This window comes from Dipodomys merriami, unplaced genomic scaffold, assembly GCF_024711535.1.
Source record: "Dipodomys merriami isolate MVZ:Mamm:240054 unplaced genomic scaffold, mDipMer1.0.p SCAF_151, whole genome shotgun sequence".
NCBI classification, from domain to species: Eukaryota; Metazoa; Chordata; class Mammalia; order Rodentia; family Heteromyidae; genus Dipodomys; species Dipodomys merriami.
In genome coordinates, this window is record NW_027202838.1 from 183,222 (window position 1) to 198,596 (window position 15,375).

Below are 15,375 nucleotides of genomic sequence, written 5' to 3' on the forward strand. Positions count from 1 at the left end.
GACTTCTCAAACCTGGGTTTACCTCATCTTTACTCATGTTCCTTTGGCCAAAGCATGTTAAATGGCAAATTACAAATCATTGCATATGTTTGCAATGATACAGTGAAATGTGCCATTTGACAACCATTATTGAAATAGTATAGCACAAGAAATATATTCTGTACATAGTTTCCTCTGTAACTTTGGGTGAAAACTACTGAGTTACATCATACATGCTTTCCATGATGTTTAAATATGTAAAGGAATGAGGTAGAAAACAAATTCCATTGGATTCCTAGGATACCTTTGCATTAAAAAAAGCAGTTCATACATCCCGAAGTATATTCAGTAATAAATAGTTTCAGTGGAAATGTGATATGTTTTTTCTTTCAGTTATTCAATATTTTTTGTTTGAACATTCACTTTTATAAATGTAGTATGTACATAAACATAGAAATTAGTTGGTTTAATAATATCTATGTACCAGGAAATGGACTGGATTTGTATTTATTGTAGACTTTAATCCTCTGCCTGAGACATTAAAGACTCTTCTCTTATAAGAAGTCTTTGCCGTTTTCTAGCCCATGTATTATGTTGCAAGAGGAAATTCTGGGCTGAAAGTCTCACAGATTCATTTCTGAATACATCATTTGTCTTGTATCCCAGCCATGCTTCCAGAATCTTCTGCTCATTGTCAGCAGCAAGACAGAATGAATGGATCTCTGGTGAGTTGTTTTTTTATTTCTCATTTGGTTTTATTCCATTATATGAACCTAAAGATGTTCAAGAATTTAAAACAAGTCCAACCACTCAGATTCAACCCCAGGAACATATTCATATGGCTTATAGATTATCAGATTAAGATTGCTTGTAGGTTTAGCAGATTAAATAGTTATATTCTTTCTAAGTTGAATGCAGATTGGCTTCAGAATGTCTAGGTTTCATGTTGTCATAAAATGTAATCAAATCTGTTATGTGATGTAATGACTCCCAGCAGGTTACTTCTTACGGAAGGTTTAGGATAGCTTGTAAACAGATCACATCCTCATGAGCAACATTAAACTATTTCAATTAAATTTTCCTGGAATTGCTGAAATAGTATGGTCATACATACCTTCATGTGTTCTTAAGGAATGATTAACCTATATGTACTTAAATTACTCTCCATATATAGTACTTGGACGACTTCATGGTCTTGGTCTTACTTGAAACTTAGGCTATATTTGTTGCTAAACTTTATGGTCTTTCTACAAATTCCTGTTTGTTTTCTAAAGTATCCTCACAAAATTTCTTTCCTCTATTTTATCTGTCTATTTTTGATTTTCTACTCACTAGTGTTGGTTATTTTTCTCTTTCTCTCTCTTTGTATCTATCTTTCTATCATTTTTTCTTACTTTTCTCATTCCCTCTTTCCTCCATATGTGTCTCAGTTGTTTCTTTTCTTCAAATGATCTATCTGGGAGCTAGTTTTTCTTAGTGATCATTTTTACTTTGCTGACATGGCTCTTAGGTTTGACATTTTTCTTACCCATTATATAGGAAAATTGTTACCTAGAGAGTTCTACAGGATTCCAGAAACAAACTTAGAAAATCACAAAAACATAAACAGATAGACTTAGGGAAAACCAGGGTTCCAAGGCTCTCCTGCACTTGGTCCCTTGGTGCCAGCAAGCAAGCATAGTTCCTTGAGTGCACACAGGGAAGATTACCATTGATAACATGCAAAAATGAAGTATCTATATTAATAGTACAATCAGAGCCACAACAGGTTGTGAGGAAAACATGTTTCCTAATCTCCTGAGACAGAAGACTGGCTCCCAGATAAAATGCAGACATGAAGTTCACCTTACCTAGCCTTGAAGGTGAACAGAAGCTCAGTTTCAGATGCTATCTTTCCAACAGTAATGAAAAGGCCTGCCCTCCAGTCTCTTAATCCTCTCCAGAATTCTCTTTTAACCCTTCTGTGGCCAGCTCTCAGTGTTCTCATTGAAGTCAGGCTCGAATTCCAACCTCTCAAACCTTTTCCCCCTTGGCTCAACCTCAGAGTTCCCCACAGAAAAGTATTTCCTTCGCCCAGCTTATAAACTACAAGAAAATCAGTTTTCTCCTGATTCTGTTATCTTTGGTCTAACTTCATTTGATGTGGTATTCTGTTTTGTCTTTCCTTCCCACTACTTTTGAATATTTTAATTCACTGCCAGTATAGGATAGGAACTGGTTTTGATAAAAAAAAAAAATACAATGACAAGGTGTTCTTTATTAGAAATATCACTTGTTGCAAAATCTCACGGATGATTTCTCAGGAATTGATTTGGATCTCTGAGGAATTTTGCTATTAACTAACATAAGTGCAAATATATCCTTAGGGATCTACTGGAGAAATGACTCAGGAATATGTGACACATTGGAGCATTTGTGCATATTCATCATTTTTGTCATATTGAGTATTCCTTAAGCTTGTATACATTTTCCTCCACCTTCCATGAAGCCTATTAAAATGAAAATATTGTAAAGAATATTTTATTCCCCTCCCACATATATTTTGTATTATAGAATGTAGGCAAAGTTTACAAAACCTCATGGTAGCAGTTCTTTTTTTACATAGGATGTAAATATCAGGGTATCTGTGACCACTTTTCAATATTTAGTATTTAAATCAAACATGGTTAACCTAGGATATTTTTATGTGTGAACTCAATTAAATCTTATATGGGAAAAATAAATCATTAGCTACTTTCTGGAGTATTGTGAGTATTTTTTAATATTTATGTGGACACTGCTTCTCATAGGTCTAGTAATGTTCTATGTTCTGTATTCCATGTCATATCCTGAATGTGTTCTGCTTGCTGATGAGAGTACCTGTTAATAGAAAGTCTAAATAGGATTTAGGGTGAAGCAGTATATGTAAATGCAGAAAAAATATTTGTTTAATTCATTGTTACCCTTATATGTACTAAAATTTTATCAAAAAATGATAATATAATTTTTCAGACACCTCCTTAGACTTATTGTTGTCATGCCAGATTATTGTCTCCTTAGAGTTTTTACCTTGTCTCTATTGCTAGCAGCAGAAATGTGTTTGCATGCATTAGGGAAACTGTAATTTTTTATTGGTCTTGGGGCTTGAATTCTGGGCCTGGTTGTTATCCCTCAGCTCTTCAGGTCAAAGTGAGTGCTCTACCACTTGAGTCACAGTGCTACTTTCAGTTTCTTATGGTTTATTGGAGATAAGTGTCTCATGGACTTTCCTGCCTGGGCTGGCCTTGAACCTAGATCCTCAGACCTCAGCCTCCTGAATAACTAGGAGGATAAGCCACCAGTGCCCTGCCAGTCTGTGTGTTTTCATGACCAGGTTTATATATTGTCCAATATTTCTAATTTGCTATTTAATTTTCCCAGTGAATAGATAACACAGCAAGCTGCAAACATTTTATGTAAGACAAAAGCATACCTGCAGCATAATGAAATTCCAGATTGGAATTCTCATGACCTAGGTCTAATTTCTTGATGGAAATGTGCCATTACAGAAGCTGATGTCATTTGACTATGTGGCTGTGTACTTCACCTGGATGGAGTGGCAGGATCTGAATCCTGGACAGAGGAACCTTTATAGAGAAGTAATGCTGGAGACCTATAGCAACCTAATGTCCTTGGGTGAGCAAAGTTACTTTTATTTGGAAGATCAAGTGCTTTTATTTTAGTAGACATTTGACTGTTTATGTTATTTAGGTATAATCTTCCAGTCCACTCCCAGGTAAAAAACTGCTAGTATAAAAGCCAGCAAAATTCAGTTCTGGGTGCTTGGTGTTGTTTGCCTTTCGCACTACTGCATGAACCACAACTCCATTTTGACTTTTGTTTTGGGGTATATTCTGGGTTTCCATGCTCAGGTTGGTTTCAAGCCTGCCACTTCTGATCTCACCTCGTCAATGAAGGATTAAAGTTATAAGCCTTTGAACCATATCATTTTCTAAAACAAACAAACAAACAAACAAAAAAACTAAAAAAGATTCCAGTCCATGGGAAGTGTCATTTTTTGTAAGGGAAACTTCAACTTCATTATATGTAACTCAAGAGCTAATTTTATTCTCAATCTTTAACATTTCTAATCGATAGTTGTACAAAAGTTCTAAAGTATGATCCAATAATAGGAAACTGACTTCCCAGACTTGGGGTAATTATTATAGGTGGATCTACAGTCTAGATAGAATATACATTACTACTGACAGTATGATCTGGAAATCAGTAGGTGAACGTGTGTATTTGTAAGCCAAACTTGACACAGAGTTTAGTGCATCAAGATTGGAATTCTAGATACTCTGGAGGCTGAAATCTGAAGATTTTGGTTTGAAGCCAGCAACTGTGGAAAAGTGACCATGAAACTCTTATCTCCAAGTAACCATTCAAAAACTAGAATCGTAGGCAAGACTCAAACAGGTAGAATGCTAGCTTTGAGCAAAAGAGCTGAGTTCAAGCCACACAATGGACACAATAAACTCAAAGCTGGGGGAAACTCCACCATGGAGTTATTAAGAATAAAGAAACCATGGGCTGGGAAGATGGCTCAGGGGTAGAGTGATTGCCTTGCATGCTTGAGGCTCTGTGTTTGATATCACAGCACCACATAGGCAGGGAAATAAAGCTAGAATTGGTGTTGTGGCTCAAGTGATAGAGTGCTAGCCTTGTGCTTAAGAGCTGAGAGACAGCTCCCAGGCCCAGAGTTCAGGCCCCACAACTCGACTTCCCCTCACAAAAACAATTGAGAAACCAGATTTAGGAGCAACCTTATGATCAGGATGTCTGCGACCTTACATTAATGATGACCCAGCAAGAGCAATTGTTCTCCACTATTTCTTATTCACAGGGCACTGTGTTCCTAAACCTGAATTGATTGTGAAGCTGGAGCAAGGTGCAGAACCATGGATAAGAGAAGGCTCAGAAAAGAATTTTACAGGTGAGTTAAAGCATCTTGAATGGTGATGATGGATCCAGAGCCCAATGAGTCTGTTTATATTCAGCGGTACAGAGCAGTAGTATTCCTAGTGCCCCTGAGTCATGTGTGGCAGAGAACTAGGTGATCCTTTGTCTCAAGGAATTGTCAATCCAGAATTCATGTGGAGACACACTATATTTGGTGTGCCAGTGTAGGTAGTGTTAGCAATTCCCTTTTTCTGTAGAGAAGTCATTCATAAAGAGAAAAAGAGAATAAGAAATGTAGAAAGGAGACCTCATTTTCTTTTAAACTAGTATTATGCAGGTAGGAGGAAAATAGGAGTATGCTAGGGCTGCTATCCTCTGATGGGGACAATTTCTTATCAGTGGTGCTGGGCATAGAGGGCGATTCAGAATGGAAGCATTAAGAGTATGGAGATGAATAATTTCAGGAAATATTTCCTGGGACAACATATAATAATCTGGAATACAGAAAAACGCTATTTTGCATTGTAAAATGTCAGTACTACTTTCTTAATTACTACATTGCAGAGAAAAGTATATATTCTGCATAAAGCAATGCTTTGATATTTGAAAATCTAGTAACAGAATGTGAGGAAATATCATTATCGTAAGGAATTTGTGGGTCTCATTTATGTTTTTGTCTATTTTTCTATTATTCATTTTAGATGTCCCAGTAATGGAGGATGTGATTAGCACCTGTCAGGAAAGTCACAATAAATATCGCTCTGAAGTAGCAGTCATGAATAGTAACCCAGGGGAGGAAAAAGTGAGACTTATAAAAAGTTTTCATTTGAGCTCCATACAGAAGTCAGAACTGATTAAGAATAATGGGAACTCCTTAGGGATGAGGATAGAAAAGGTCACTGGCTGTCAGAAAATGGGTGTTTTCAGTGAACCTGGTAAGATGTGTGCTGCCCATAGTCCTCATGTGTCTTCTGTAGTTGAAGAATATAAACAATGTGAAAAGTCTTTCACTGAGAAGACACACCCTGTTGTCCCTCAGAGAACACACACAAGAGAGAAACCTTATGAATGTAACGTGTGTCGAAAGTCTTTTACCAAGAAATCAAATCTTACTGTCCACCAGAGAACACACACAAAAGAGAAACCTTTTCAATGCACCATTTGTAGAAAATCTTTCATCTGCAAGGCATATCTTACTAGACATCAGAGAACACACACTGGAAAGAAAATTTATGAATGTAACTTATGTGGAAAGTCCTTCTCCTGGAAGTCAAATCTCACTGTCCATCAGATAACACACACAGGAAAGAAACCTTATGAATGTAATGTGTGTGGAAAGTCTTTCGCCAGGATGGCATATCTTACTGTCCACCAGAAAACACCTACTAGAGAGAAACCTTATGAATGTAACATGTGTGGAAAGTGTTTCACCAAGAAATCAAAGCTTACTGTCCACCACAGAACACACACAGGAGAGAGACCTTATGAATGTAACCTGTGTGGAAAGTGTTTCACCCAGAAATCAAAGCTTACTGTCCACCAGAGAACACACACAAAAGAGAAACCTTTTGAATGTAAGAATTGAGGAAAGTTTTTCACCCAAAAGGGATATGTTACTACCCACCAGAGAACACACACAGGAGAGAAAATTTATGAATGTAACTTGTGTGGAAAGTCCTTTACCTGGAAGTCATCCCTCACTGTCCATCAGATAACACACACAGGAAGGAAACCTTATGAATGTAATGTGTGTGGAAAGTCTTTCACCAAGAAATCAAAGCTTACTGTTCACCAGAGAACACACACAAAAGAGAAACCTTTTGAATGTAACATTTGTGGAAAGTCTTTCACCTGCAAGGCATATCTTACTGGACACCAGAGAACACACTGGAAAGAAAATTTATGAATGTAACTTATGTGGAAAGCCCTTTACCTGGAAGTCAACCCTCACTGTCCATCAGATAACACACACAGGAAAGAAACCTTATGAATGTAATGTGTGTGGAAAGTATTTCATCCAGAAATCAAAGCTTATTGTCCACCAGAGAACACACACAAAAGAGAAACCTTTTCAATGTAACATTTGTGGAAAGTCTTTCACCTGCAAGGCATATCTTACTAGCCACCAGAGAATACATACAGTAGAGAAACTTCATGAATGTAATGTGTGTGGAAAGTCTTTCACCCACAAGGAGTATGTTACTGTCCACCACAGAACACACACAGGAGAGAGACCTTATGAATGTAACCTGTGTGGAAAGTGTTTCATCCAGAAATCAAAGCTTACTCGCCACCAGAGAACACACACACAGGAGAGACACCTTATGAATGTAACACGTATGGAAAGTCTTTCACCAAGATGTCATACCTTACTTGCCACCAGACAACACACACAAGAGAGAAACCTTATTAATATAACATGTGTGGAAAGGCTTTCACCTGGAAGTAAAACTTCACTGTCCATCAGAAAACACACATGAAAGAAACCTTATGAATGTCATATGTGTGGAAAGATTTTCAGCTAGAAGCTACACCTTACTGTCCACCAGAGAGCACACACAGGAGAGAAATTTTATGAATGTAACCTATGTGGAAATTCTTTCACCCAGAACATACACCTTTCTGTCCACCAGAAAAAAACCCACCAGAGAGAAATGTTATGTATGTAGTAGGCATGGAAATTCTTTCATCTGGAAGGCAAACCATAACATCCATCACAGAACACAAGGAGAGAAACCTTATGAATGCAACCAGTGTGGAAAGACCTGGAGTTCACAGTTTAACACACAGAAGTTGATTCACACAAATGAAATAACTTAGGATTGTTCCAAATGGGGAAAGTCTTTGATCTGTAAGAAAATTGAAATTGCAATACAGAACCAATACAGGATAGAGACCTTATGATATAGCAGATATGGAGTCTTCCAACTACAAGACACAGCTCAGAGTGCATCACAGAACACCCAAAACACACAGAAACACAGACACATACTCTCACACACAAAGAGGAGAGAAAAAATATGTAGGAAAAAATGGAAAGGTTTTCAAGAAAAATTCCTAACTCAGTTTGCATCAGAGGACAGACACAGATGAGAAAATACAAATATATCAAATGTGGAAAGTCCTATACTAAGTATTCATAGATCCAAGTTCATATCACACACAGCAGAGAAATCTTAAAAATATTACAAATGTGGAAGGTCTTTGACCTGAAAGGAATATCTCAGTGTTCATGAGAGAACTGACTCACATAGGAGAAAAGGAAGTAGTGCATAGAACATATGTGAAATGACTTTCAATCAGAACTGAGTCCTCAGCATATGTGAGATCATACACAGGAGAGAAATTATGAGTATAGAAAACATTTTGCCAGAAGTCTAATCTGTACCGGTATCAGAGACCTGGACACATGACAGAATTTCTGTAAATATAAACATGAGAGGAAGTCTTTCAACCAGAAGCCAACCTTCAGCAATTATTAAAATATTCACCCAGGAAAGAAACCCAATGTAGGAAAATCTTTCTCAAAAAACCTCTGTAAATTATACAGAGAAATTCTTCATGGCAGAGGTAAGTTATGGGTGATGGGAAACCATTCTTCAGCTCTGTTTGAGCCAACATTTGTCATTATGTTGAGTGTGGATGGTGTCCTTCAATATTATCCAAAGCATGTAGAAACAACCTGTCTCGACAAGGAATTAAGAAATTGAAATAATTCACTTGTATCTTTTATACTAAGGAATGGTGTGTCAAGGTAATTTGATAGACTCTTCTTAGAAATATGAGCTCTAGCCCTTTGGGACTGGATTCAGATCATCTCCAACATGCTTATGGGAACAATAGATAAGTAAATACTGTTATGATTGGAGGCAAGAACATGAGAACAACCATATTTCTACTGCTCCCTTAAGTCTTCCTCTGTATGTGTGATCCATGCGTTATAGTACAAATGACTTACTTATTCCAGTTCAGTTTTTGAATGAAAGATCTAAAGGAAGACATTAGTCCTTGTTGCAGTACATACATAGTAGTAAAGTCCTTCTCAGAGATGTAACAATGCTCAAAAGGAAATGTATTCATGACCTAACTCATAATGGTATAACCAATCTGTACAGTATGTTTAAAATAAAATATATATTTAAAAATATGATAGATTAATAAAGTCTAGAATCTGCATTGTGCCTTGGGGAGAACCCCAAAGTGTCTTCAGTGCTTGCTCTTTTCTTTAATTAATCATTGGTGATGAGCAACTTGTGATTGATTCACTCTTAGCCTATTTAGTTGTTCTGCTGAGCAAGCTATTACAAAACACCAGTGTGGATGATGTGTCGCACCTGTGTTATCTCATAGAGGGCCAAAGTGGATAGGATATTAGGGGAAATAATTGAGCACACAAAGATATTGATCAACCTCTCACAAAAATTGAAGTTAACAAAAAAATAAAACCATCTGCCACTTGAGTTACAGCATCACTTCTAGGCCCTGAGAGGAAGGAAGGAAAGAAGGAAGGATAGAAATAAGGAAAGAAAGAAGGAAGGAAGGAAGGCAGGAAGGAGTGATGTGAGAGAGGGAAAGAGGAAGGGAAGGAATGAGAAAGAAGGAAGAAATAAACTATTCAAAAGAAGAATGTTTAATTTTTGGTGAATGTGAGAATTGTTTCAGAGATGGGGCTCAAGAAAAATGGCTTTTACAAAAGGTAATTCTTGAACTGTTTACAAAATTATAAGGAAGCTGTAACATTTTATAAATTGACTTAATATTTCAATAATATTAAGTAAGGAGGTCAGGTTTGGCTGGTACCCTATTGGACACATGGTGGATGGTGGGGTCTGGCATCTTGTCTTCATGCAGGGGCAAGGAATACCTCCTTCATCACTTGCCACCCAACTGATAGGTGTGGCTGGTTCCCTGGAAGCAGGGGTGAGAATTTGGTTGATATGTTACTCAATCTCTTAGTCCAGTGACTGGGAATTTCCTGTAGACCTCCCTCCTGCTTAGGCCCTATTTGGGCTGGACCAGCAGTGGCACTAGCTGCTATGGTACATGTCTCTGTGATCATGTCCTGTGTCCTGTCTCCTGGCTTGTCTCTGGTCATCATAGTGTGCCAATTCAGCACTCTTTTTGTGCTGATTGTTTTCTTGGTTTTGTTTTACTTCTTTTTTTTTTTCCTTTCTGTCCTGTTTCCAAGCTGTCTATTTGTGGACTACAAGTCATTATTACAACAGGCTGCATGCAGACTGCTAGCTGTGTAATAAACACTGCAGTATTCCATCTTCCATAATGTGGCTTCCAACAAGTGTACTGTCTTCTTTTACAGAAACACAAAGGTTGACCTAAATTTAGAATTTCTAGAGCCAAGATAGATGCCACTGTTTTTCCTCCCATAATTAGCATAGTATTAGGTGTACATTTTTCTTGCTCCTTTGAGAAACATGTTATCCTAACCTCTCTTTTCTGTTTCCTCAATGAATTGTGAAGATCTTTTAAATATTTTTTTGTTCAGGTTTCTTGATCAGAAACATTCTTGTATGAAGTCCCTGTTATAGAGTTGTCAGTACTTTGAGAAGATCACTACCTGGAGCATCCACAGCTAACCATCTTTTCTTCACTTGTCCATGGGGTCTGAGCAAACCCAAGCCAAATCTTTATATGTGCATTCTAACTTAAATGTTTGTTACCAAAAGTTTGATGTGGAGACTTCATCAGGTGTGTTGGAAATTGGCTGGGCTCATAGTGTAAGCCAGAATTCAAAATGGAAGGTACAGGAAAGAAAAGACTGGTGAGGAGCCAGCCAAGGAGAGGAGCACAGTGACAAAGTCTTCATGCAATATGCAAGCCCCTTGGGACAGGAGTGAGGAGCCAGAACAGGGCCTGTGCTACCCATCAGTACACCACCAGCACCACATGGCACCTCCAGCATGGGACACGGTGTGCCCAGGTTTCAGGAGGGCTGACTGTTGACACAGGGACCTGTTAGTCAAGTTAAGCCAGTGGCCTAATGTAATTGTCTTGTCTTATGTAGATGATACAATTGCTGTGGACAAGAAGAATTGGTAGTAAAACTATTGTCTGATGAACTAGTTAAAATTCTTCAGGATATTTGTGTGTGTGTGTGTGTGTGTGTGTGTGTGTCCTAAGAAGAAAACAAATTGAAAAGTAGTTCAGAGAGAACTCAAATGACAGGAGTGTCAGATTTAAGTCCTCAGCAAGATAGATCCATTACACTCACAACCAATAAATGAAAAGGAAAGGTTTCCTTCACTTATTTTTACCTACCTTGACAAAGCCCATGGTGTTCAAAATAATACGAACAGAAATGTATGTGTTGCTGCTTACTGTTGTACAACAGCTAGTTTACAAGGGACAGCAGAGGCATAGAGTCTCTTCTGTGTGCGGCCCCTGCACTCACTGGAAATGAGGACAGTAGTATTGAAAGGGAACGAAAGTTACTTGTAAGTTTGTCTTTTAAATTGCAGGGGAAGCATTGACTAAATGAGCAGATGTTTTGTTTTGCTGGTCCTTAGGCTTGACCTCAGAGGCCAGGTGCTGTCCCTGAGCTGCTTTTGCTAAAGTGTACCATTCTACCACTTGAGCCACAGCACCACTGCCAGGTTTTTCTGTGCATGTGGAACTGAGGAATAGAACCCAGCTCCTCAATCATGCAATGCAAGCCCTGTACCATTTTGCTACCTTGCCTGTCGTATAAGCTGACTTTTTATGTTAAAAGAAGAAAGAATAGGTTGGTACGTAGTATCCACTTTCCATGTGCAAGTCCCAAGGTTCAATTCCCCAAAGTGAAAGGAAGAAAGTAGAAAATGGAATGATATGAAGTATACAGATACAAGAACAAGGAAAAATAGAAGAACAAAGGCAATGAGCAAGTGTTTAGGTTTTGTTTGTTCCTAATTGTTTCTTTTTTCTTTTAATTGTTAGCTATGGGGTTTAAACTCAGGGAGAGCCTGGCATATTCCCTAGGCTTTTCACTACAGGCTGGCATGCTACCACTTCCAGCCAGAATGTCACTTATAGTTTTCTGGCATTTAATTGGTGAGAAGTCACAATGAATTTTCTGCTGATGTGGTGCTGAGGAGTGGAACCCAGTGCCTCATGTATACAAGGCAAGCACTGTACCACTGAGCCACACTCCCAGCCCTGCTTCCCTTCTTAAAACAGTGTGGATGGGGCTGGCAATGTGGCTTAGTGATAAAGTGCTTGCCTAGCATGCATGGAGCACTAAGTTTGATATTTCAATACCTAACAAACAACAAAAAGTACCAAACACCCCTAGAAGCACTGGTGCTGTAGCTGAAGTGGTAGAGTGGTAGGCTTCAGCATAATGAAATTCAGGAACAGTTCCCACACCATGAGTTCAAGCCCCAGAAATGTCAAACAACAACAACAAATGAGCAAATGAAAACAAAAAACCCAATGTCAGCAAGTTTCATTGATAAACACCACACAAACACACACACACACACACACACACAGATTTTTTTTAAACCATATTCACCTCCTTTACTGTGTGTGCTAACTCACCAGGCTCCAAATGCTACCTACATTCATGGGAGAACTTATTGTATGTTTCTGTTGTTTTTGCATTTTTAAAAAATTATTGTGGGGGCTGGTAAGGTGGCTCAGTGTTAGAGCACTTGCCTTGCATGCCTAAGGCCCTGGGTTCGATTCCTTTGCACCACATAAGCAAAAAGAAAATAAAAAGTGGGAAATGGCACTGTGGCTCAAGTGGTAGAATGGTAGCCTTGATCTTAAGACCTGTGGGACAGCGCCCAGGCCCAGAGTTCAAACCCTACGACCAGCCCCCCCCCAAAAAAAATTATTGTAAAGGTGATATATACACATTTACATCTGTACATACATACATATGTATGTCTATATAGACATATATATGTACATATACATATGTGTATATATATATACATATATACATATGTGTATATATACATCTATGTATATATATACATCTATGTACATATACATATGTGTGTATGTATATATATATATATATATATATATACATAGATGCATATATGTATGTCAAAGTTACATAAGCCAGGTATTGAATTCATTACTTGATTGATTATTCGATTGATTTCATTGATTTCATTACTTATTGAACAATATGCATTTTTGCACAATTCCAACCACTTTTGAAAAGTAGCATTTATTTCCATATAACCCAGTATAATATACCAATATTAGGTATTGATCTCATTGTCTGAGTGCTGTCCCTGACCATTTTATCTTAAAGATCTATCACTGGAGCCATCTATCAATTTCTACCCCTGGATTTTTAGGTGATTAATTGTAGATAAGAGTTTCATTGACTTTTCTGAAAGGGCTGGATGAAATCTCAATCCTCAGGTCTCAGGTTTACTACCCTGAGACACTTGTGTCCAGCACCTTTAAATATTATTATATGCACTATGTTATTTGTGGTATGTTTTTTCTTTTCATCATTCATGCAGCTTGATCTCTGGGCCTGGGCTCTGTCCCTCAGCTCTTCAGCTCAAGGCTACTGCTCTACTACTAAACCCACAGCACCACTTTCAGATTCTTCTGTTTATGTGGTGCTGAGCAACCTAACCCAGGGCCTCATGCATGCAAGGCAAGCACTCTCCACTGAGCCACATTTCTAGCCCCTACAGTAGCATTTTTAAAGGAATATTTTAGGCCTTACGTATTTGTTTGTTGCACAGATTCAACAAACCATAAAACCCAAAGACTTGACAAAGTATGGCACCTATAGTAAACATGCAATCTTTGAAAAAAATGGTATTATCCTATGAACAATGCATTGTAACAACTATTTAGTAGGATTTAAATTGTAATAGCTATCAGAGGTGATTTGCAGAGTATAGAAGATTCTCTGGAGATTATATGAGAGGTGATTTGCATGGTATAGAACGATGTGTGCAGGTTACATGAAAGCAAACTAATAAATACATGTCAGATGAGACAAACATAATAAATAGCAAAGTAATCACTAAAATGAAACCATGTTAATATTATATTATAAAAATAGTAAATATATCAGGTACTGTCTGATTTGAACAGAAGAAAACAGACTCAAAAAAATAAGCCAAACAGACATACATTAATTATTAAGAAATAAAATTAAATTAATATAAACATACCATAAGCAACAATCATTATTGAAAAATACAAGTAATCATAATATGAAAGGAAAGGAACCTCAGCACAAATTGTTTTACCACAGATACGGAGCATTGATAATAACAAGCAAATTATAAATCTGTATAACAAAAGTTCTATTCTGAAAAGTAAAGTCTACAAAGACATGATTAAAAGGAGAAAGAATGATAATTTCCTTAATCTATCATTATGATTGGAGAAGTAATTTTCCTCTTAATGACTGTATAACTAGACAAATGGTCACTAGAAACACAGACAGGGATAGCATTATCTTTACTAAATGCTGTTTATAAAACACTATGCAGTTATATTTACCAAGACAGACACACTGACAATAGATCTAAAGACAAATTGTCTAGAAATCAGTATGACAAATAAATCTATGATATAAATACAAAAAAATCCAACAATATGTTTCTAATAATCTAACAGTAAAATAAACAGAAGGAAACTAGAATGAATATGTAAAAATGTATGTATGCTATCATTGTGATTTATTAAAGAGAGCTACTTTCTTACTTCACTTGTGAAATAAAAACAATTGCTTTCAATTATGTATGGTGTATTCACATGTATATCTTCTGGTGGGTGTGGCAGAGTCATAGAATGTGAGGGAAATAGTGTGATGAAAGTAAAATATACAACTCAAGAGTAGAGATAAGAAGGAGAGATTGGGAGAGAATGAAGGCATGGAAGACACTGTATGAAACGAAGGGTATTTTTTACCTCACTCCTGACATATCTCTCTATACATCACCTCCATAATAAGATTAAATTACATTAATTATAAAACAATACCTCCAGCATAAACGATCTGCTTAGTGAAGAAAATCTACCACAGGTAGAACAGGTACAGTTGTTAGAAAAACAATACAACACTTAATTTGAAAGATAAACTATTTCAGTTTAGGTTGCAAAATAACTCTACATAAACCAGAAACAATAAACTATTTCATTGTAGTAGCCAATTAAGTATTAATGTTAAATGTTGAAGTAAGAAAAATCAAGGCAAGTACTTCTTGCTCAGACTGTCATTTTAGCCTAGCTACTAAGGAGGAAACTGAGGTCTGCAAGCCAGCCTGGATAGACAAATCAAACTAAGCAGCTAATGAACAGGTTAGAGGTATAGCTCAAGTGATAATGCCAACAGTGAGTGAGGAAGTTGACTGACTATGAGACTAGCAGTTCAAGCTCCAATAGTAGCTCAAGAACACCATGAGGTATGTTTATTACTGTGTTTCTAAGTTAGAAACCTAACTGTAGTGATACTAGCAAGTCTTCATCTCAGATATAAAGGGAAAAGAA

At 37.2% G+C, this 15,375-nt stretch overlaps 1 protein-coding gene across 1 annotated transcript in view; it reads left to right on the plus strand.

Annotated features, from left to right (window-relative positions):
- Positions 1–15,375, plus strand: part of LOC138827152 (zinc finger protein 658B-like) — a 193,244-nt gene that overhangs the window by 66,660 nt on the left and 111,209 nt on the right. The window contains exons 5-9 of the mRNA XM_070022632.1: positions 646–704; positions 3,507–3,633; positions 5,778–5,834; positions 6,486–6,757; positions 6,840–7,040. Coding sequence (XP_069878733.1) covers positions 646–704; positions 3,507–3,633; positions 5,778–5,834; positions 6,486–6,757; positions 6,840–7,040 — 716 coding nt within the window. The remainder of the gene's footprint in view (positions 1–645; positions 705–3,506; positions 3,634–5,777; positions 5,835–6,485; positions 6,758–6,839; positions 7,041–15,375) is intronic.